This window comes from Staurois parvus, unplaced genomic scaffold (genome assembly GCF_062004578.1).
Source record: "Staurois parvus isolate SC_StPar_1 unplaced genomic scaffold, SC_StPar_1.0 ptg000637l, whole genome shotgun sequence".
Taxonomy (NCBI): Eukaryota; Metazoa; Chordata; class Amphibia; order Anura; family Ranidae; genus Staurois; species Staurois parvus.
The window spans coordinates 302,869-327,208 of NW_028318433.1; the positions used below are offsets into that span (position 1 = coordinate 302,869).

Genomic DNA, 24,340 nt, shown 5'->3' on the forward strand with positions numbered 1-24,340 from the left:
AATCCATCTCTCCGTAACAAACCATGATATCGCAAAAGTGTCTAGAACTGAATATTTTACTATCCCAGAAAATTTAAAAAGCTCTACGCTGGTCGAAGGCCTCCTTTTTATTACATAGTAATTCAGGGTCTACTATGTTCGCATGGAAATTAAACCTTTCAATACGACCCCCACATATCTACAAGTTACGTACTAAATCCGGCAGTATCTCCTCTCTTCCTCGTGAAGTCCTGGGTATTTTTGAAAAATTTTATTCCACCCTATTAGCTCCCCCACAACCAACTTCTGCTTCCTCAAATGGCTCATGGCTTGATTCTATACCCCTCCCTGTTCTCTCACCCTCTCAGATATCCTCTCTCAATGCCCCATGCACTTTGAAGGAAATATCCTGTGTGATTAGCGCACTCAGAACTTCCACAGCACCGGCCCTGATGGGTTCACGGCCAGTTATTATACACATTTTGCTCCTACATTGGCTCCCTCTTTGATGTCATTATTCAATGATGTTTTGCAGGGCGGTAGGTTTCCTGAGGAGATACTCTTGGCTAACCTGTCTCTATTACCTAAACCCCTGAAAGACCATCGTTTACCTCAAAACTATAGACCAACCTCAGTGATGAACAATGATCTGAAAATATTTAGCCGCATTCTGGCAGATAGGTTGGCCCCATTATCTCCTCTTTGGTCTCACTGGACCAATCCGGATTTATCCCAGGCAGACTTATCACGGACAATATTCCTCTCACATTAAATGTTATTCAGGACGCCAATTTGCATTCTAAAGAAGTTTTGTTGCTGAGCCGGGACATTAACAAGGCCTTTGATGGTGTCCTCTGGCCATACTTGTTTTCATTACTGCAGAAGATGGGCTTTAGTGATGAATTTCTGTCTGGTGTACATGCTTTGTATGACTCCCCCCAAAACAAGAATAAGACTTCCAGGCTGCAATTCTGTATTTTGTACACTAGGCGGAGGTACCCGTCAGGGTTGTCCTCTTTCACCATTATTATTGGCGCTTGTTTTGGAACCCTTGGCAGTTGCAATAATCACACTCAGACATTTCTGGTTCCCCATTATTGGTTCACATTTCACAATTTGTATGTATGCAGATGATGTTATGCTTTTCCTTACTAAACTGTTGGTGTCATTGCCTGACTTCTGCTCATTATTGAATGACTTTGTAACAGTATCAGGTCTTACTGTAAATTTTACTAAATCAGTAGTTCTGCCTATTAATGTTCCTGATTCCCTGGGTGCATCTCTCCGCAATTCTTTTCCATTTCGTTGGGCCACAGATCAGATTTCATACCTAGGTATAAACCTCACCCCCAGATACTCAAAATTATTTGCTGCTAATTGGCCACCATGTGTGTCACGCCTCTCACCTCTATTGAAGATCTGGCATGGATCCCCTATCTCATTCTTGGCAGAGTCACGGCAGTAACAATGAATGTCTTCTCTAGATTACTTTATTTAGATCACTCCCAATCCCTGTCTCATAAACGTTCTTAGATCGCTTTCAACGGATTATTAATCATTTTATTTGGCGTAACAAACGCCCTCGTTTTACTTCATCGGTCCTCTACCGGTCACAATGGGCGGGAGGCCTAGGTCTCCCCAATTTCTGGCTTTACTACCTGTCAGCCCATTTCGCAGAGCTATCACAATGGGCGACTATTACTTCCCAGGTCCCATGGATCAGATTTGAATCTCAGTCTATACATCCGTTCTATTTACCAGGTGTATTATGGTCCAAAATTTCCTCCCCCCTCGTTATTGCTCTATAATTCCATTGTTGCCCAATCATTGATGTTTTGGTCCCGTTATAAACTTAAATTGAATCTTGTCTCCTCTGTCTCACCAGGTTCATCATTTTTTGGTGACCCAAATTTTATTACAGCATTCTCATCTTCACAGGTATTCCGTTGGTGGTATGATAGGTCCTTTATTAGGTCATCTGACTTTCAGAGAGGAGGATCTTGTATCACTTTTGAGATGCTACGCATACTTTTTGATATTCCGCTTCGTGAATATTATCATTATCGACAGATTAGACATTTTTATAATTCACATTTTGGTCTTACGCCTTCATCTCCGATTTCATTTTTTGAATGTATTAGCCGTGACTCTCCTAGGGGCAGGGGTCTTATTTCAGATTTGTATCGCCAATTTTTGGTTACTTTCTTTCCCTCACCCCCTCTTTATAGACAGAAATGGGAGGCTGATCGTGATGTCACTTTTTCTGATGAGGATTGGGATTCCATGGTGGATAATGTGTGTAAGAGCTCTAGATCTTTCTGTCCATGAGACGGCCCTCAAAGTAATAACCAGATGGTATCATACCCCATCTAGACTACACCCCATGTATCCAGGGACGTCCCACCTTTGTTTTCGGGGCTGTGGCCTTGCTGGTACTCTAGTGCATATATTTTGGGCCTGCCCAAGCCTCTCATTGGTGTGGCACAAAGGTTCTGAAGTTGCCTTTACAATGGCAGGTGCTCCGGTGCATCTGTCTATGCAGTCCTGCCTACTGGGAGCCCCTATCTCGGGAGTTCAGACTGAGGTTATGAGGCTAATCCATAGCATTTGTATATCCACCCTATGGGCTATTGCCCTACATTGGAAATCCCTCACAGTACCATTGACCACAGTTCTGCAGAGTTGATGCGGTGATGCTCATGGAGAGAATTCATTATACTCTATTGGATAAGATGCATTTATTTGACAGAAAATGGGAACTTTGGAGAACTCACAGGCATTTACTAGATCAATAAGGACCATTTATGCTTTGATTGATTGAGTTACTTTGTTGGTCGTTTTATAACTCTGCCTCCCTCTCTACTTATATTGCTCATGTACTAAATTTCTTTTCTCTTTTTTTTCTTTTCTCTTTTTCCCTTTATTCTACATAATTTCACCTTTGAAATGAATACTGCAGTTGTTCCTTGTTTCTCTTGTATATTCTATTTGAAGCTGTAATGCCATTTTGAAGTCTATTTCTTAAAAAATAAAAATGTTTTAAACAAAAAAATATATATATTTAGTATAATTCTACAATTTTTGCAACTAACAGCTCAGTGCTGTTAGCTAAACCTTCTACTAATAGCTGGACAACAAAATAACAAACGGATCACCCTTTCATCCAGCTGAGGTCTAATGTTGTTTAATGCCCATGATACCCAGCCAAGCATAGCCTCTTTGAACAATGCATACACTTACCAACTGCTTATATCTGCAGGCTAACATCTTATTCCCAATAGTCTATCCTTGGCCTGACTCCACTACCAAACGGATGTTTAATATCTTGTTTTTGGCCTCTGTGACTTCTGAAGATGTTCACTGCTCCCCCACATTTTCCTTGGTAGCCCTGAGTTGGGCCTGCCCAGGACTTTTGTTTTCCATCCATTTATATCCCAGTGACATAGACAGATGGACAACCTACCTGTTTTCACATCATGGCCTTTTGGCCTCCTGACCTGTTTTGTCAGACATTTCTCTCTTTACTAACCTTGCTTCCCCCACTTCTCTCCTCCTTTCTTTCTCTTATTCCTGTCCCAGGGGTGATGATGTCGCCATGATGCAACACCTACAATCAGCTTTGCATCTGTCCTTTATCATGGCTCCAATAAATATACTTACCCTGAATGTTCGGGGAATAAAAAAATTAAGGCCTTCAAACCTTTGCCCATGCCAAAGCACATGTGGTGTGCCTGCAGGAGACTCATTTCACTGCCAGCCATATGCAGAAATATCTCCGCTCTTCCTACCCACAGGTTTATATGGCTTCTGCCGCAACTAAACACACAGGTGTACTCAAAGCTTTCCACTGCTCTACTCCCTTTACACCCAAGGCAGGGATCTGGGACCCAGAGAGCCGTTATATTTTCTAGTGGGTCACCTTGACTCAGAGGTCACTATAGCTTCATACTATGTCCCAATTGCAGTCTTAACTCCCATTTGCTACAAGTAATAGATTCCCTATGTGGCAATTTCAGCCAGCTAGTTTATCTCTTTCTATACAAATCCCCCATAACCTCTTATCCATCCACATCCTCCTTCCAGCGACAACTCCAACAACACTCTCTCATAGACACATGGCAAGAAGCTAACCCAGCTAGAAGACACTATACATACTACTCATATCCACATAAAACTTTCTCCCACATTGACCATATATTTCTGACTAGAGGTATGTCCCCAGCCCTCCTATCCTGAACCATCATACCTTACCCCTGAACTGGTCACAAAGCTGTCCTCTTCACCCTCTCCTCCTTAGTACCCCAACAAACTAGCACTACATGGAGTCTAAATGGCCCACCCATCCCACAGACTGGACATTGAACTAGCCATCAAAGAATACCTGACACATAACACAACTGATGACATCTCTCTCCTGACCTTTTGGGAAGCCCATAAATCTGTAATTAGGGGAGCCTGTATCAGCCAAGCCTCACATCTCAAGAAAGGACAGCGAGCAATCCATCACCGCTTAGAAACCTCATTTCATCAGGCCAACAAAGCCTTCCAATCAGACCCCTCACCTTCTCATAGATTGTCCTGGACAAGACAAGGCTAGAAATAGATGTTTTCTTGACAGAATCAGATGAAAAAGTTCTACGCCAATCCAGACATGAACATTATATGAAAGCAAACAAACCTGACACTTTTCTAGCCCTGGGACTGCGAACCTCAGACCACACACACAGACTTGTCTATTTAAAGATTACAAAAACTTCACACACCAGCCATCCTAATAAAATATTACAGGTCTTCCACAAACCTCTAGCAGAATTATACTCTGAGACCGGCTCCTATGATGAATCGCAGGCCACTGAACTTTTCTCAAGCCTATCTCTACCAACACTCTCAGCTTCTCAATGTTCTTCCCTGGAAACACCTATTACAGAACTTGAGGTCCCGAACTCCATCAAGTCCCTAAAGTCTAATAAGCGGCCTGGCCCAGACAGCTTACAGTCCTATATTCCAAATATTTACTAACCTCCTTCCACCTTTATTGGTTAATGCATTTAATGCCTTACTCAAAGGTTATTCTTTCTGCTCAGACTCCCTAACAGCAGTCATTTCTATGCTACCTGAACCCCAATCAGATCACACCACATGACTTCATTACACACCAATCTCCCTTCTTAACTTGGATGATAAAATCCTAGAAAAATCCTATCTGCATGGCTGAACTCTCATAGGCACCTTGATACACAAGGATCAGATGGGTTTTAACCCCCCTCTGCCAAGCCGAGACCACAGAGTGATTTTGCTAGAACATGCAGCTTGCATACGCCGCATACCCGGCTGTTTCCTTTCCTTAGACATAAAAAAAGCCTTTGACTCCAATGGATATCGCCCCTTTACACCTCCCCAAGGGCTTACTTGAGGTACGTGGGTAACAAGTCAGACTTTTTTTCTATACAAAGTGGAATGAGGCAAGGCTGCCCCTCCCCCCCCCTCCTTTTCTAGCGAATGAACCTTTAGCACAGCTGATAAGAACTAACACAAATATTAAAGGATTAGAACTTGGTGGTCATCATCATAAGTTATGCTTTTTCTCTGATGACAATCTCCTCTTCAAATCTTCTCCTTTGATCTCAGCACCCAACCTTCTCCAATGCGTTGACCAATTTGCAGTGATTTTGGACCTGGTTGCGAATCCCAAAAAGTCTACAGCTCTTAATATCTCTCTACCCTCCTTAACTGTGTCACAACTACAACGTCCTCCACCCTTCTCTTGGTCCAGTCAATATATTCCTGATTTAGGACCCAAGCTGATGGCAGACCTCAATATTCTATATTCTGCTAACTACCCTCCTATGTTAACACACCTTACTAATCTTATGACATCCTGGTCCAGACTACCCCTCTCATGGATGGGTTGTATCACAGTTGTAAAAAATGACAATTCTGCCCAAAATATTATACCTTTATTGGGTCCTACCCATATATATACCTTTTTGTTTCCTCTGCATATTAGTGTCGCGGCACCACTTATGTATGGGGCACTATTAAACTGCATCTACCCAGGTCCATCCGTACCTTACCGAAACTTAGAGTGGTCTGGGGCTTCCGAACTTTGCAAAATATTTCCAAGCTGCACACCTTGCTCAACTCCCTAAATATCATATCAGTTGCCAATTTACTATGGCTACACTCCAGAGACCATCGCTCACTGCAAGACCTAATTACTCAACACTACCTGTCACAGCTGCCCCCCCTCTCAGCCCCTTCTCTGTCCCTTCTCTCTCTCTGCCATCTCTCATCCATGCCCCTCATCCCCCCCTCCTGCAAATATGAAACTAATTCCTAAGGCAAGCTTGAGCCACCCTAGCTCTGGCCCCCCCGTTTGCCTAGGTGACTAGGGGGGTCCGACCAGTTTTAATAAGCTCATGCAGCGCTCCCAAGGTATTCACTGCTGGGTAGCTGACGGAAGGAGCCCAAGAGCTGTGGCCGGGACCTTTTGTGGCCAGGCTTGGCAGAGACCCAAGGCTGCCTAGGACCCCCCTTCTCCCAGAGCTGGGGGAGACTTTACTTGCTACAGAGACTCTTCCTTGGCTCTCGGTGCTGGACTTTAAGTGTGTTGGTCCTTCCGTGTCATCCTGGACTGGCGTATTCACCCTCCCTGCGAACTCCCCTATTCGGTGACTGCCGTCTGTTTGTCTCAATAAAGCTTTGTGCGTTTGCCATCTACTCTGTGTGTTCTGTCCTGCCTACGCTCCGTCACACTACCCATCTATCTGGGACAGTCTAAAGTTCTGATACACCTTACAGTCACCCCATAACCCACTCATGGCATACCTCCTCAATCCAGGCTTTTATCCGGCATGGATGCCTCCATCTTCTTTTCATGCTTGTCCTAGAGCTAGTCTAGTTCAAACTTACAATTTCACAGCACCAGACTCCTTTATACCCTTCCAAACCCTATGTGACTCCCACAAAATATCTAGACCTGAACTTTTTAGATATCTTCAGATCAATCACTTTTGTTCCTCCCACTTACACACCAACCCCCTCCCTCCTAGACATGACCAGGTTTGAACACTGTAACGGGGTTCGCTCAGCAGTGGGTGTGTGTGACCCCCTGGATGGGTGCACAACACAAAACACAGGCACAGCACAACAATGGAGGTGAAAAAAACAAAAAGGTGCAGTTTATTTACAATATTTACAGAAAAACGTAAAAAAAAAAAAAAGAAACATCAAATCCTGGCCAACTTGGATACTTACTGTACAACATAGCTTCCCTAGCTATCCACCAGGTATAGCCTGATGCTATACCTAGCCCCTGTTAGTTGGAGGCTTAGCCACACAGGCTTTTGTCTCATTGCACACAGATAGTATGTTGCTCCCCAGTCAGTTCAGGCACAGATCTGGTTCCAGGTTGGAGCAACTCCCTAAGCAGGCTGGGGAGTTTTATGAAGGCCTTAATGAGCCCACTATCTTCAGCTGGGCTCATTACCTCAGTGCTGAAGGACTCAGCACTTCCCCCCCTAGTGGAACAAATCCCCATATAGTCTAAACCTTGGACAAATGTATCGTCCATCCAGGACACAACCAGGTGATTTCACCTGCCTACTGTCACATAACATATGTAAATGTGACCCCCATGTCAGAGGTTTGATTTCCACCTTTATATACACAGCTACCAGCTCCACCACCTTACACTTCATACCATATACAGTTGTGTTCAAAATAATAGCAGTGTGTTGGAAAAAGTGACTAAAGCTGAAAATCCTTCTAATAGCTTTTATTTCCATCCACACAAATGCATTGGGAACACGACACATTCTATTCCAAATCACAACATGAAGAAAATACATCAAATTTGTGTTGTTCCTCTAAAAAAATATATAAACTGAGAAGTGTTTGAAGATTTTGCTTTCCTTTGAATGACTTCATGAATATTTGGTTGTAGTCGCACTGTTTCTGAGAACTGCTGTACATCTGTGTTGCATGGAGTCACCCAACTTCTGGCCCCTGTGATCAGGTATTCCAGCCCAGGATGATTGGACCACATTCCACAGTTCTTCTCTATTTCTTGGTTTGGCCTCAGAAACTGCATTTTTGATGTCACCCCACAAGTTTTCTATTGGATGAAGATCCGGGGATTGGGCTGACCACTCCATAACGTCCATCTTGTTGGTCTGGAACCAAGAGGTTGCACGTTTACTGGTGTGTTTGGGGTCGTTGTCTTGTTGGAACACCCATTTCAAGGGCATTTCCTCTTCAGCATAAGGCAGCATGACCTCTTCAAGTATTCTGATGTATTCAAACTGATCCATGATCCCTGGTATGCGATAAATAGGCCCAACACCGTAGTAACCGAAATTGACAGGTATCCGCTCCCACTTCTGCTGCAATCACCTAGGTGATCAGAAGTGGAAGTTGTCCTCCCCCCTCCCTCCCTGTAGTCTTCTGGGACACATGAAAGGTCCTAGAAGACTACGGGACCATTCACAAAGCACAGAGATACTCGCGCATGCTCAGTGGGCACCCGGATGTGAAGCCGCAAACTGTCACAGCTGGGTGCCCACACTGATGATGCCACACTGGAAACACAGGGTGGCCGGTGAAACGGGCTTTTGGGAGGACACCACGAGATCGAGGGACAGGTAAGTGCCCGTCTTTTAAAAGTAAGCAGCTACAGTTTTTGTAGCCGCTGACTTTTATTTTTTTTTATTTTCACTGGAACTCCACTTTAATGTATGAAGATTTTATTTGTACTGTACAAATTACAACCTGTACGTTACCTCTAAGGGTTGTACCCCTTCTGACTTACTGTTGGTGAGTCCTGCAATCACATTGTTATGAGCTCCTTGTAAAACTATTATCTCTTTCCAATAAAATCTATGAACAAGAGAAGATATGGACCCCACAATTCCTCTATATACTCCACAATTCTCCCATGTGGACACCTCGTAAGTGGTTCTCCAGTATAGACTCCCAGTTTGGGGAGCTCATTTTGTCTTGGAAATTCACAAATTTTTCCTTACCGTGAGTACCCACGGTTGGATGCGCAGAAATCCCCCATAAAGCTGTGCGAACTTCGCTTACTGTGACTGCAGCTTAGCTCCACGATTCCTGCGCCTCCAACTGGGTTAGCTATCTTGAGATGTGGGGAAATGGAGCTCCAGGTACCTAGGAATGATCACATGACACTCTCAGGTTGCTGTTGGAATTCACATAGAGGCTGGCTTCAGACTCAGCCCCCGGTTTTATTACACACACACACAACACACACGCCCCCCACATGAGTCAGGTCAATCCCCTCCCACAGAACAATGCATGGGGAGTGCCTATACACAGGATGTACATTCCAATTGGAGCGTAGCCTTTCCTCTTATCTATCACCAGTCCTCCCCTCCCTCCATGAGCTCTCTGAGGGAAGCAACCTTCCCCCTTTACACCAATCCTCCCCTCCCCCCCATGAACTCTCTGAGGAGAGCAAACTTCCCATCCTATTAGCTCCTAGTGGTATGTAAATTCTCTGTACAAGCATCCCCTAGATTAAACAGTGCCAGTCTGTATCTGAATGGGCCGATAAGATCTTTATTAAAACACATCCATCCAGATACAGTTTCAGGTCGGTAATGGCTTGTAAGATTTACATGAGCCTACACACGGAGTTTGCACTGCTTGGCGCCTTGCGGTACGGAGTCCATATGGTACTATTCTGTTGATATGTGGATACAGGCCCGCAGCCTACCGCTGGCGGCATTCGCATCGAATGCCGTGGTGGTATACACGCCGGTCTATAAGCGCAGATCTGCCATCTCATCCGTTACCGAGCTGAGTACTGTAATACATACATTGTACATGCGCATGGTTCAATTGCAGCCTTCAGAGCTTTAATTAAGCCACACGAGAGACATATGAATAACACTAATATATGACACATTTAAAGTTCAACCTGTAAATACAAAATTTCCATGACAATTTAGAAGAAGCAGCTAGAATCAAACTCACTACTCTACAGTATGGTGAAGACCAAGGAGGCCTAGCAATACCAAATGCTAGACTTTATATTATAGCTGCCCAACTTCAACATCTTACCAGGTGGGACTTAGTAGACACATTAGATCCCATCCGTTGATTGTTACTTCCATCAGATACAGATTTCACATCACTCTTACACTTGTTAATGGGCTTCAGATGGCACCAGTGGGAAAGGCATGATCTCTCATCTATTTATTCCAGTCTTTTGACTCTTGCCGAAGACCTATTAGAAAGAAATGGGAAACAGAGAAAATAATAGAGAGTGGTGGGAGGTGATTGTGACCTCCATACCTCTCATCTCTCTGTCCTCTTCACAGAAACTCAGTCATTTCTTTTGCATAGAGCTTTCTGGACTCCAGCTCAATTGTTCAGCTAGGACAGGAGGGATTTCCCCTTATGACCCCAATTGTAGTGGTGATGTCGGGGATTTGATACATGTTTTGGAGATGTCCAAAATTAGTCAACAAGTGGAACAATGTGACCAGTATTATAACGTTGGTGTTCAATATTCCTCGGGTGTGCCTCTTGGTCTCAATAGAGGAGGAATTATTTACACCTCCTCCTATTACAAGTCATATAGCAATAGTGAGGCTGCTTGACCATAAAAAATATCCCGATCTTGGCTATCATCTCAAACTCCCAGCAGACAACAGTGGATTGAGCAGGTGAACTCCACATTAACATCATAGGTTTTTAAAATTTTAGCTTTTTTAGCCCCATAGAAGGAAAACGAGCCAGTTGTATCCTACTGAATGGTAACTACATGGGGGACCCATACTTGGGGTATGATCCTGTAAAAGTGACACCATAGACAAAGCAAGTTATTGTTCTGTATGATCTGTAACAGTGCCACAACCGCCTATACGTGAGAATGTATGACTCCATTGTCTGGGCTGAATGTTGGGAATACTGTGCGCACTTAGAAACTTTCTTAATAAAATCTATTTGATTAAAAAAAATACTGTAGATAATGCTGTACATATTCTTTCTATTCATAAGATATATTTAGTAATGAACATTAAAAATAGAAAGCAACTTTATGTAGCCCTTTATATAGAATTTTAACTTTTTTTTTTTTTGGTACAGGTGGATTGATGAACCAAGTTTTCGGTCATGTTGGTCTTCATGAATACAGCTCACATGGAAAACAAGACATATGGGTGTCTTAATTGACTGAAAGTCTTTATTGCAGCTCACTGGAGGATTTACACGGGATACAAGTCATATCTGTGTTCTAAAAGTCATGGTTTGGATCCTCTTCCACATTGATCCAGCCTCAGATGACAACAGGAGAAAAGGAATTTCAGTGTTTTGGAAGTGACAATGGCTTTACACTAAAGTCCAAACCACATATACATAAGAGGAGTCATTTCATACTACTTCTTGTTTGGAGATTTTACAATGGAGAGAAAATATATCACACACCAGAAGGTTCACAAGGGAGAGAAGCCATATCATTGTTCTAAATGTGACAAAACTTTTACACGCAAGAGAGACCTTATGGTACACCAAAGAGTTCACACTGGAGAGAAGCCATATCAGTGTTCTGAATGTGATAAAGCTTTTACAGTGAAGTCACATCTTATCACACACCAGAGGATTCACACTGGAGAGAAGTCATATCAGTGTTCTGAATGTGATAAAGCTTTTACACAGAAGTCAAATCTTATCACACACCGGAGGATTCACACTGGAGAGAAGTCATATCAGTGTTCTGAATGTGATAAAGCTTTTACTCAGAAGTCAAGTCTTATCACACACCAGAGGGTTCACACTGGAGAGATATATCAGTGTTCTGAGTGTGATAAAGCTTTTACTCAGAAGTCAAGTTTTATCAGACACCAGAGGATTCACACTGGAGAGCTATATCAGTGTTCTGAATGTGATAAAGCTTTTACTCAGAAATCACATCTTATCACACACCAGAGGATTCACACTGGAGAGAAGCCATATCAGTGTTCTAAATGTGATAAAGCTTTTACTCATAAGTCACATCTTATCAGACACCAGAGGATTCACACTGGAGAGAAGTCCTTTTAATGCTCTCCATGTGACAAAACTTTTACAGTTAATGCCGGTCTAATCTATCACCGGAGGATTCACAAATTTCAGCATTGATTAAATTCTGGAAGAAAAGAGATATTAAATAAGTTTCAGGTGTCACAAGTTAGTTTCACATCCCCAATGTCATCCCACAAGCTAGAGAAGAAGGGATAAGATAAAATGTTACCTTAAAAGAAACAAACTAAAATCTGAGCAAACTGGAATGTAATCGAATGAACTGAGTTTAGTGCTTATGTCCATCAATACACAACTAGAAGGGATTTGAATATTTTATCTTTGACAATCTTTTTTAAGATAAGTATCAATAACTGAACAGATTCCCTCATGATTCTCATCCTTATCTTTTTTATGGAGCTTTGAATGAACATGTAACGCATTTTCATGATATACCAACTGAGTTGTGTTTCCAAGCATTTTCTTCATTTCTGGATCCTGAGGTAATACATGACCAACACTGCCTCAGTACCAGAGACTAGGATGGGGTCTATTATCTTACCAAGTCTCTGAAGCCTCAGTGGGAGAGTCCATTCCAGGTTCTTCTGACTATTGATACATCATCAGCCAGGCTTGAGGTCTCCAGCTAAGCCCACCTTGTCCAATCCTCCCATTACATGTTCCATCTCCTCTCCCATTATCAATGCCTTCTTTCCACATTTCATCTCCTCTCATTATTATTATTATACAGGATTTATATAGCGCCAACAGTTTGCTCAACGCTTTACAATATAACGGGAGACAATACAGCAACAATACAGTTAAATACAAGCGGAATAGGAGGATCCTTCTCCTCGGAGCTTACAGTCTAGGAGGGAGGGGCTAGTGGTACAGAAGGTAGTAACTGGGGGATGGACTGGTTGGAAGAGTAGAAGATTCCATTGGTGATGTAATTTGGGGCAGAGTTATAAATTACTTTATATGTTATTGTTAATGTTTTGAATTTTCTCCGTTGGGCAATGGGAAGCCAGTGGAGGGATTGGCAGAGGGGGGTGGAGGACACTGAATGGAGGCCAGTGGAGGGATTGGCAGCGAGGGGTGGCTGATACAGAATGGTTAGTAAGGTGGATGAGTCTGGCAGAAGCATTCATGATAGACTGAAGAGGGGATAGCCTGCAATGTGGTCGGCCAATGAGGAGAGATATAACAAGGGAGTGAATAAGTTGCTTAGTGGTTTCCAAGCTTAAGAACGGCCATATCTTGGAGCTGTTGTGGAGGAGAAGTCTACAAGATTTGGACAGTGATTGGATTTGGGAATGAAAAGACAGATGGGAGTCTAGAATTACACCAAGTACCCTGGCATGAGGGGAGGAACTGATGATTTTGTTATTGATCTTGATGGAGAAGTCGGGGGAGGGGGCACAGGCTGGAGGGAATACTAAGAGTTCAGTTTTGGAAAGATTGAGTTTGAGGAAGTGGAGTGACATCCATGCCAATATGTCGCTTAGTAAGTTAGTAAAGCGAGAGAAGACTGAAGGGGCGAGGTGAGGAGGAGATTGAAGGGGTGAGGTGAGGGGTAGATAGATTTGTGTGTCATTAGCATAGAGGTGGTACTTAAAGCCATGGGAGTTTATTCAGTGACAAAGGGAGGAGGAGTAGATGGAGAAGAGTAGGGGTCCAAGGACGGAACCTTGAGGGACCCGCTACAGAAAGAGGGAGTAGAGAGGAGGAGGCAGAGTTATAGGTAATGCTGATGGAGCGCTGCGATAGGTAGGAGGAGAACCAGGAGAGAGCAGAGTCTTGGAGGCAAAAAGAGTTGTTTTTTTTTTTTGAGGAGGGGATAGTCAACTGTATCAAAAGCTGCAGAGAGGTCAAGCAGTAAGAGTACTGAGTAGTGGCCATTGGTTGGGATGAGTACTGAGTAGTGGCCATTGGTTGGGATGAGTACAGAGTAGTGGCCATTGGTTGGGATGAGTACTGAGTAGTGGCCATTGGTTGGGATGAGTACGGAGTAGTGGCCATTGGTTGGGATGAGTACTGAGTAGTGGCCATTGGTTGGGATGAGTGCGGAGCAGTGGCCATTGGTTGGGATGAGTGCGGAGCAGTGGCCATTGGTTGGGATGAGTGCGGAGCAGTGGCCATTGGTTGGGATGAGTACGGAGCAGTGGCCATTGGTTGGGATGAGTACGGAGCAGTGGCCATTGGTTGGGATGAGTACGGAGCAGTGACCATTGGTTGGGATGAGTACGGAGCAGTGACCATTGGTTGGGATGAGTACAAAGCAGTGGCCATTGGTTTTAGCAGTTAGTAGATCATTAGTGAGTTTTAGTAGGGCAGTGTCAGTGGAGTGTAGTGAGCGAAAGCCAGACTGTAAAGGGTCAAGAAGGTTGTTGTCGGTGAGGTAGGAGCTCAGGCGATTGTAGACTAAGCGTTCTAGGAGTTTAGAGGTAAATGGCAGCAGGGAGATGGGTCTTAAGTTGTTCAGGTTGGTGGGGTCCAGGGAGGGCTTTTTAAGTATGGGTGTGATGTGCGCGTGCTTTAGAGGGGAGGGGAAGGCACCAGTAGAGAGGGAAAGATTGAAGATGTGAGGGAGCATAGGATGGAAGAAGAGGATGACCGTAGTAGTTGTGAGGGGACAGGATCCAGGGGGCAGGTAGTGAGACGGGCTTCTGAGAAACCTTAATGACCTCTTCAGTGGTAGCAAGGTCAAAAGAGGAAAGTGTTGAGGGAGATTTAGTATAGGGTATGCTAACTGGGATGGATGTATGTGCAGTGGAGATGCCCCTACGAATTGCATCAATCTTGTTTTTGAAATGATTTGCAATCTCGTGAGCAGTGAGTGAGGTACTGGGTGGAGGTGGAGAAAGTTGAGAGTTAGAAGTAGAGAAGAGACAACAAGGACTTGATGACAAGGTATTGATGAGAGTGACAAAGTAGGCTTGTTTGGCAGCATGGAGGGGGGAATTGTATGTGAAGAAAGCAGATTTATATCGGGTGAATGCTTGGTGAGATTTGGTTTTACGCCACATTCGCTCCAGCACACGACTATGTTGTTTAAGATTTCTGGAGTTGTCAGTCTGCCAAGGTTGTAATGGTCGGGGCCTGATGCTTCGTGTTGTTAGAGGATCAAGTGAGTCTAATGTGGATGAAAGTGAACTGTTGTAGACAGCAGTGGCCAGGTCAGGGCAGGACAGGGGAGAGATTCCGTCATAGAGTTGGTCAGTTGCAGAGTGGAAGGGAGAAGGGTTCAAGTTGTGAAGGTTTCTGCAGGTGATTGCTGATTGGAGGGATAGGTGTTTGAAGATGAGGAGACTGAAGGTGATGAGATTGTGATCACAGAGAGGAAAGGGGGTGTTTGTGAGGTTGTAGGATGTCATCTCATGGGTGACAACCTTTCAGGCAGGTCTGCAGCTGTGACACCAGCTAGAAAGAAGTCTCTGTTCAGTGAGAAAACAACATCCCAAGCTGATGCAGGCCTTCCAGTACTGAGTTACTGCTGATTTAGGGGATGTATTCAGCAGTAAAACGTAAGCCCAGCTGGCCACTTGTGTTCCATGTGGTTCTGCCAAATGGGATTCCATCAGGTGAAGATCAGAAATCCTTGTTCCATGTTTTCTCTTTCCAGCTATTACTCCTCTCCATAGACTAATCACACAATACAACTGCCAGAGATCTGAACTTACAAAGTGCTGAGTGTGCGGTCATATTCCTACCACTTCTCCCGGGGGACTGACATTCCTCTGATTGGGGTTCACAATAATCACTCTGAGTGCACACATCTCTTTTTGGTGTAAAGTTTGTAAAGAAAACTTCTTCTCCCTGGAAATATTACAACGTTGGCACCAAAGTGTAACTATGGGCAAAATCAATAATGACATTAATAATGAAATCTGTCATTAGCAGAGCAGGTTTTGCTTTTCTGATTCTCCTATTGTATTTTTTTTTTTGTTGTACCTCGCAGTAGATTGTTTTTTTTTTTGTACTTCCTGTAGAAGACTAAGTCTTTTGGGAAAAATGGCAGTTGGAGGGGTCGGGGCAAATCCTATAACACTGCTGGAGGTGCTCACAACTGTCAGTTGTCATTCATATGGGGGGTTGGACCTTATAGAGAACCTGTTGCTGTAACTGCTGCAGAAGCGTTAGCTGAAGTTGGGCTTTACTTGTTGTGTGTCTTACTTATAATCTATCTAAGACTTCCCTGTACAGGGTGACAACACTGCTGTGTAATGTTCCTGCAGAATGATCAGGGTTGTCACCCTGTTACAGAAGGTGGGAAAATAACAGATGTACAGACAGGACCAACAGCTGATACAACTATGTTGCAGAGGGAACTCTGGGAATGCTAATGACAGATTGCATTACACATTCAGTTAGCAGACTTCCTGCTGTTGGTCTGATGTTTGAATTGTGTTCTGATATTTACTGTCCTCCTGTAAAAGGTGTAAATGATCGCCCGCATGTTTCCTGTAGTAGCAGGGACTACAAACTCATATCAGGAATAGTAGGATGGCTACCTACCCAAGAGGGTCACCTTTTTGGATTTGGGGGGAAACATTTCACATGGTTTCTTTCCATTAATGACACCGACAAGGGGAGTCTCACTTCACTAACAATAGGAGAGCCAATCACAGGCCAGTAACATTTCATGTTGTCTCAATGTATTGCAGAATGTTTAATCCCCATTGGTCCAATGGATTCCTAGTCCTTCCAGATGCATTGCTTCTTGTGTGGAAGGAGCACCCTAAAATGGCTTCCCTTCTATTCCACCCATAGCTGTACTTTAGGTCATGTTGCCCCTCCCCCATATCTGTAAGGGAAAGCCTCAATTTCTCCCAATACTCCCCTGGCCTTCCAGTGAGAAGAAACATTTTCTCTGGAGTGGAGATGTTTTATGCAGTGAGCCCTTCATAGACGGGATGGGAATCTAAGTAATCTAAGATGAGTAAGATGAACCGGTGTACTGGAGTCATGGATCAGATAACCAATGACACCATTGATGGTATAGCAGAGCTGACAGCAGAAGTGGCTCCATCACCTAAGGTGGTGTCACAGAACTGCATGGCGGCTGACTATCTCTCAGAAGATCAATGCAGAGTCTACAAACTGGTGTCAGAGAGTGTTGTACATTTATATTAGATCATGAGGATCTCAGAAGGAGATATCTACACAAGGTAAAGGAGTTCCAACAGTCACCTGGGTGGGGGGAAGTGGGATCCATTTTCTTGGATGGGTTTAGCTGGAACTTGGTTGAGTAATATGGTGGCTTTGCTTCTTAGGCCATTAGTTGCTACTATAGATTTGATGATAATTGTATACATTGTTGCTGTTGTGTGTTTTGCTGCCAGTTAATTTTGCTTGTTTATGCACATGATTACATTCACATTGTTAGGCCAGAAGATTATTTAAAACCCCAAAAACTTTTTCTTATTTTCTGAAAGCAGAGACCCTGGAGAATAAAATGGTGGTGGTTTTTATCACACAATATTAGCACAGCTGTCTATGAAATGCATATTTTCAGTAAAAAAAACCTCAATACCGATAATTCCAGTGCAGACAAACACAATATATGACCCAATTTGATGAAATATGTAAGATGAGGTTGGCATCAAGTATATAGATACCAAACATGCAAACTTTAAAAATGTCATGTGCTTGTGAAATGGTGACAAACTTCAGTACCAGAAATTGTCCATAGGTGACGCTTTCAAAGCCTTTACAGGTCATCAGTTTATATAGTGAACCATGAATGATGGCCCTAGAGTTATTCCTCTCCCTCTGGTGTGTGCAGAGATATGTACAATGTGTAGTGTGATTGATGTTTTCCTACATAACCGCACCCAACCCTTGCAATTGCTCATGTATACGGGAACTGGGGGCTTTAAAATGTGTTTTGTGTGTTTTTTCATTTACAGTGTGTTACTTTACACTTTTCTTTCTCTGAACTTTATTATTGCCATATAGGGGGTTAATAGCCTCGCATGTGATAACATATTGCTGGTCACAGATCCTCTTTAAAGAAACACAAGAGGTCTATCAGACCCCTAATGTCACCTCTGGACCCCAAAAAAGATGGTCAAGCACAGATCATGTTTGATCAGCTCCTTGAAGACACGAATGTACATCTGCCAAATCTGTATCTGAGTAGACCATAGAAGCAGCATTAGAAAGAAATGTGAGCATGGCTTTAGTCAGGCGATGGTCCTGGTGGTCATGGTCTTGTTCTCCTTCAGGTCCTCTCACCTTGTAGGGTTACATAAGTGGACGGGGCTGGTATTAATGAGGGGTGTGTCATATGTTAATCAGTTTCTTAGCATAGATGATATAAATGGTATAAATAGATCCTTGAAATGTAAACAATCTATCTCTTTCCTTCTGTTGTTAAAGTATCACATGTATATGATGAATAAAGTTGGGTGATATTTTCACAGCACAATACTGTGGTCTGGGTTCTTCTACAACAGATCCCCCCAAAAATGTCCTCTTCCAGTTCTAGGAGTCTGGTGGAATGGTACACAAGCTGATGGTATCTCTTAGGCCCCTTGTACATGGGGGGTCCGGCCCCTGTGGGTGCAATGCTGGCATTATAATACACCTGGTAGGCACAGGTACAGCGTCCAGCCCTGCTGCCTGCAGCCTGTCAAAGTCTACACTACATGGTTGCCTAAGCCTCCTTATGGTGGTCATTGGATTTTGGGAGCTGCATGTGGCAAGGCTGCCAGAAAGTCGCTCACTTGGGGTGTCCTCATACTGGGGAGAAGTAGCAGAATGTGTTTTGGGGTGTAATTCCACATATTCCCAAGGCGTGTGCCAGAAAAAGCTCATTAAATTACATTTTGTTTTTCATTTTCCAATAACTTATGGCAAACACTGTAAATGTTCCATGGACACAACATGCCTCTCAGCACATACCTTGGGATGTATCCTTCCCATAAAGGGGACATGTGGGGATGTTTGTAAGGTCCGGGCATTTTAGTGCCTCAAGAAATGTGATCGGCAGTCAGAAAGTAACAGCGACGTAAAAGCTGCATAAATTCCATTCTATATCCCATAGTTTGTAGACGCCATAACTTCACACAGACCAATCAATATCCACGGATTCAGCTATGCTTCTACCAAAGACACGGAGCAGAATACACATTGTACTACATGTATGAAGAAATCTGATTTTATGGGATATGTTTTATAACAAAGTAGAAGATATCATTTAATCCAATCTGAAAATCAGTGTTGCTCTATCTCATACACGCCATATTCATGTACATATATACATATAAAATATACAATAAAAGTCCTTATAATTGGAACAGTTCAATCAAATATTGTGCTAGAATAAAGGTGTTTGATATAGAATGTGCTCCAGAAAGACTGCAGTGCTCCCCCGTGAAATCTGCACCTCCACCTATGGATAAGGATGGCCGCTCACCTCATAGTATGGACCTATAAACTAATATAGGTCAACCAAGCAAAAGGATTCCATGAAAAATATAATTTGTATTAAAAAATAAATCCCAGTGCTGATCAAATACCACCAAAGAAAGCTCTATTTGTGTGCAAAATGATATCAATTTAATTTGTGTGCAGTGTTGCATGACCTCACAATTGCCAGTGTTGAATGGCAAAAAATACTTCGGTCATAAAGGGAGTAAAACGTTCCGGAGCTGAAGTAGGTAATAAATCTTGCTGTCATCGTACAGTTTGGTTTCATTTTCTTGTGACATTTCTTGGGCTGGTGGTGGTGATCACACATATACAGAGACAGGAAGTCTATATGGAAGACAGGAGGGGATGTCAGGCACAGACAGGAAGTGATGTCGGGCACAGATGGGAAGTGATGTCGGGCAAAGACGGGAAGTGATGTCAGGCACAGATAGGAAGTGATGTCGGGCACAGACAGAAAGTGATGTCGGGCACAGACGGGAAGTGATGTCGGGCAAAGACGGGAAGTGATGTCGGGGACAGACAGGAAGTGATGTTGGGCAAAGACAGGAAGTGAGGTCAGGCACAGACAGGAAGCTCCATGTGGGAGGAATTATAGAGGAGACTTTGCTGGAAGTGTGAGCTGAGGAGGTAAGAGATTGTATTTGATCATATCTCCCATCACTCTCCCTTGTGTGACACCATATTTCTCTGTCCCTCTTTGTCCTGTAAATGTTCCTCTTTTCGGTGTGATGTACACACAGACATATGAACAGACAATAGAACGGCCCAAAGTCTTCATATGGCTCTCAGATTTCACATTATTTCTCGGATTGAAGTGAAAACTCGGATAGAAAAGAAAAGTACTAGTGAGAACAGACATAAGTCGGTGTGTCGTGGTATAGGGGCCTGCCAATTACTAATCCCCTTATTAATGCCATTAATGCCTTGTATCACATGACCTCAGCATCCTGCTCTGTATAGTTCCAATTGTCCTCTGTGTCACTCAGCCAAATGGCCTAACTCAATTACTGTGGGCCCCCCTCCCTCCCGGCCAGCTGCCCTGCCAACTCGCCGCACACCTCCCAAATTGCCTTTCATCGAGGCAGACATCATCCCTGCCCCCAGGATGTCCCTGCTACCAGCCTGATTCATCCCTGGGGTCTAGTGTTCACCCCTCCCCCTCTCATCCTGCAGCCCTGGGATGAGAGGTGAGACTTCCACCACCCCATCCTGTCTCTTCCTCTCTGGCAGTGGAGAGGTGGCGAGATTCACACCTCTCCATGGAGAGGTGTGAACCTCCCACAGGGATGGCCCTGGCTCCAGCATCTAGCTGACACCATCTCAGCCCTGACATCCGCAGAACGGGCACACAAAATTCCCGCGCACGCAGATGACATGGAACAAAGGTCACGCTCATGAGAGCACAACCCCTGCCCAGGGGGCATGCCTCATTGCCGGGCAATGAGGCACGCCAGCACCGGCCCCTGTTGCCAAGGCGGCCGGGAAGCGTCCCACACGAGTTTAAGAGGCTGGTGCCGGGCGCATTCCGTTGTGCAGTCATCAAAGGATCCCCAGCTATGGAGGGACCTTTGTTACTAGACTTTGCCAGCCCACCCCTCAGCCTCACAGAGACCCCACAGGAGGGGAGAGACAGCCTGCCTGCTATTGCCAGAGACCCCACAGAAGGGGAGAGACTATCACAGCCTGCCTGTCATTGTCAGATACCCTAGAGAAGAGGGAGAGACTATCACAGCCTGCCTGTCATTGCCAGAAACCCCTCAGAAGGGGGAGAGACTATCAAAGCCTGCCTGCCATTGCCAGAGACCCCACAGAAGGGGAGAGACTATCACAGCCTGCCTGTCATTGTCAGAGACCCTAGAGAAGAGGGAGAGACTATCATAGCCTGCCTGTCATTGCCAGAGACACCTCAGAAGGGGAGAGACTATCACAGACTGCCTGTCATTGCCAGAGACCCCACAGAAGGGGGAGAGACATCACAGCCTGCCTGCTATTGCCGGAGACCCCACAGAAGGGGAGAGACTATCACAGCCTGCCTGTCATTGCCAAAGACCCCACAGAAGGGGGAGAGACTATCACAGCCTGCCTGTCATTGCCAGAAATGCCTCAGAAGGGGGAGAGACTATCACAGCCTGCCTGTCATTGCCAGAGACCCTACAGAAGGGGGAGAGACTATCACAGCCTGCCTGTCATTGCCAGAAACCCCTCAGAAGGGGGAGAGACTATCACAGCCTGCCTGTCATTGTCAGAGACCCTACAGAAGGGGAGAGACTATCACAGCCTGCCTGTCATTGCCAGAAACCCCTCAGAAGGGGGAGAGACTATCACAGCCTGCCTGTCATTGTCAGAGACCCTACAGAAGGGGAGAGACCATCACAGCCTGCCTGTCATTGCCAGAAACCCCTCAGAAGGGGGAGAGACCATCACAGCCTTCCTGTCATTGCATAAACCCCTCAGAAGGGGGAGAGACTATCACAGCCTGCCTGTCATTGTCAGAGACCCTACAAAAGGGGGAGAGACAATCATAGCCTGCCTGCTATTGCCAGAGACCCTACAAAAGGGGGAGAGACTATCACAGCCTGCCTGTCATTCCCAGACACCCCACAGAAAGGGATAGACTATCACAGACTGCCTGCCATTGCCAGAGACCCCACAGAAGGGGGAGAGACAATCATAGCCTGCCTGCCATTGCCAGAGACCCCACAGAAGGGGGAGAGTCAATCATAGCCTGCCTGCTATTGCCAGAGACCCCACAGAAGGGGGAGAGACTATCACAGCCTGCTTGTCATTGCCAGTGTCATGGAAATTTTGTATTTACAGGTTGAACTTTAAATGTGTCATATATGAGTGTTATTCATATGTCTCTCGTGTGGCTTAATTAAAGCTCTGAAGGCTGCAATTGGGCCATGCACATGTACAATGTATGTATTACAGTACTCAGCTCGGTAATGGATGAGATGGCAGATCTGCGCTTATAGACCGGCGTGTATACCACCACGGCATTCGATGCGACATTCGTTGTGACACACAGCATATAGCTCTAGCTTTTCCCTGTAGTTCACTAACTTTGTCCATATGGGCCTGGACCTTGTCATCGGTGTCTTCTATCCAAGTACAACAATCCTCTCAGATGAACTCACAGAACCCCCCTTTGGCGGCTAAAAGGTAATCAAGGGCCATCTTCTCCTGAAGCACTAAAATTCCCATCTGCCGTTGTTCTTGGGCAATTTCTCTGACAGCCTCTACGGTCTCATTAAACATACTATCCACGATGACAGAAAAATTGTTAAGGTGCTTCATAAGTTCTATTCCCCAACCTGTCCATGAGGGGAACCAAGCCCATGCTTGGTTGCCCTCAGAGAACAGCTCCCTGCGTACTCTCCCTGCCATCCTTACCTTCTTGTGGACCATCAACTCTTCATGATCCATCACTACATAGGATGCGGGGACTAGCTTTATGAGGGCACACAAACCTTTCGTGTTCTGGGGAAATGTTCTGCTGAACAAATAGGCTGCCGAACCACACAGAAAATAGTATGGACCTGTCAGAGCAGAGCAGGAGGAGTTCTTCATTCGGCCTCTGGCACTGAACAACAGTTGCACAGACTGGGGGATTGCTCCCTCAGTCTGCACATCACATCCGTCCTTCCAACACACGTGGTCTGGTCGGTCAGTGTGGTTACTCAGAAAGGAAGTCTGGTTAGTCAGATTGACAGTTATACCTCCCTCGCAGGTGGTAGTCCCAACAAACTTGTTACCTGTGCCAAAGCTGATGTTAAAGCACACCTGAGGGCTGCCTAGCTGTCCAGTTACTCATAATGGACTGGTGAGGGCCCTACAGGAGCTAGAGCTAATATTGGTGCTAAAACTGATGTTACCTGCTAAAAATGTGTCATTGAGTTCTACCGACAAATGTCTACGTGGGGGCTGACCAGGGGTCCCTTGCTTTTTCATGCCGACGTGGATGTCATATAGGGCATGAACAGCGGCCATTGCGGACATGTGATGACTGGGTGGGGGCTTAGAGCATACCCAACAGTTGGTTTTGTTGGCGGTTCTGGCTAAACGCAGATGCATTTTAAATAAAAGGTTGGGGTATCTGCCGTCTTTTCCTTTGTTCACACACATGTAAGACATACAAACAACAAGAAAAAGGAAAATGACACCCTTCATTCTCTGGTGTAGCTGAAAAGCTTCTTGCAGTGGCTTGCGTGCACCCAGTTGTCTCGTCCCTCGAGCTTGAGTGAGGTAGGTGTCATCAGCTGGACTTGGTATGGTCCGGTGAACCGTGGCTCGAGTCCGGTTCTTTGATGTTTCTTTAGGACGACCCAATCACCTGGCTCAATAGAAAGAACACCTGTTATTGCATTTGGATCGGGGAGTGATTTGCAAACCCGGTGGTGTATCTTCTGCAGCTCCCGTTGCAGAGATTGCACATAACCTGTAAGCTGTGAATGCAAAGATGACAACTGTTGAGGAATGTACAACCCTGTTTTGGGAGGTCCCCCAAACAACACATCGTAGGGTGACAGCCCATGTGGTTGCCGAGGGGCATTCCGGATGGAATAGAGGGCAATGGGGAGACACTCAGGCCAAGGTTTTTTGGTATCGGCCATGATTTTGGAGATCCTGTTTTTAAGGATTCTGTTGAGACGTTCAACCTTACCGCTACTCTCGGGGTGATACGGGGTGTGTAGCCATTGGTTGATGTGAAAGGCTTTACATACCTCTGCAAAGATCTGTCCAGTGAAGTGTGACCCCCTATCGGACTCAATGGTTTCAGGTAGACCCCAGCGGCACACAACCTCAGACAGGTATTTCTTCGCCATGGTACTAGCGTTGGCACACGTCAACTCACATGCCCTGGCCAGTGCCCACAGCTCAGCTTCCTGAGCTGACA

The 24,340-nt window shown here is 44.8% G+C and overlaps 2 protein-coding genes across 2 annotated transcripts in view; one reads left to right on the forward strand and one right to left on the reverse strand.

Annotated features, from left to right (window-relative positions):
- Nucleotides 1-18,436, forward strand: part of LOC149449079 (uncharacterized) — a 34,117-nt gene extending 15,681 nt beyond the window's left edge. The window contains exon 2 of the mRNA XM_089693849.1: nt 11,092-18,436. Within this exon, the coding sequence (XP_089549975.1) occupies nt 11,407-12,045 (639 nt within the window). The 5' untranslated portion in view covers nt 11,092-11,406 and the 3' untranslated portion in view covers nt 12,046-18,436. The remainder of the gene's footprint in view (nt 1-11,091) is intronic.
- LOC149449078 (endogenous murine leukemia virus Env polyprotein from Emv-2 locus-like) overlaps nt 1-24,340 on the reverse strand; it is a 100,610-nt gene that overhangs the window by 34,286 nt on the left and 41,984 nt on the right. The window lies entirely within an intron of this gene.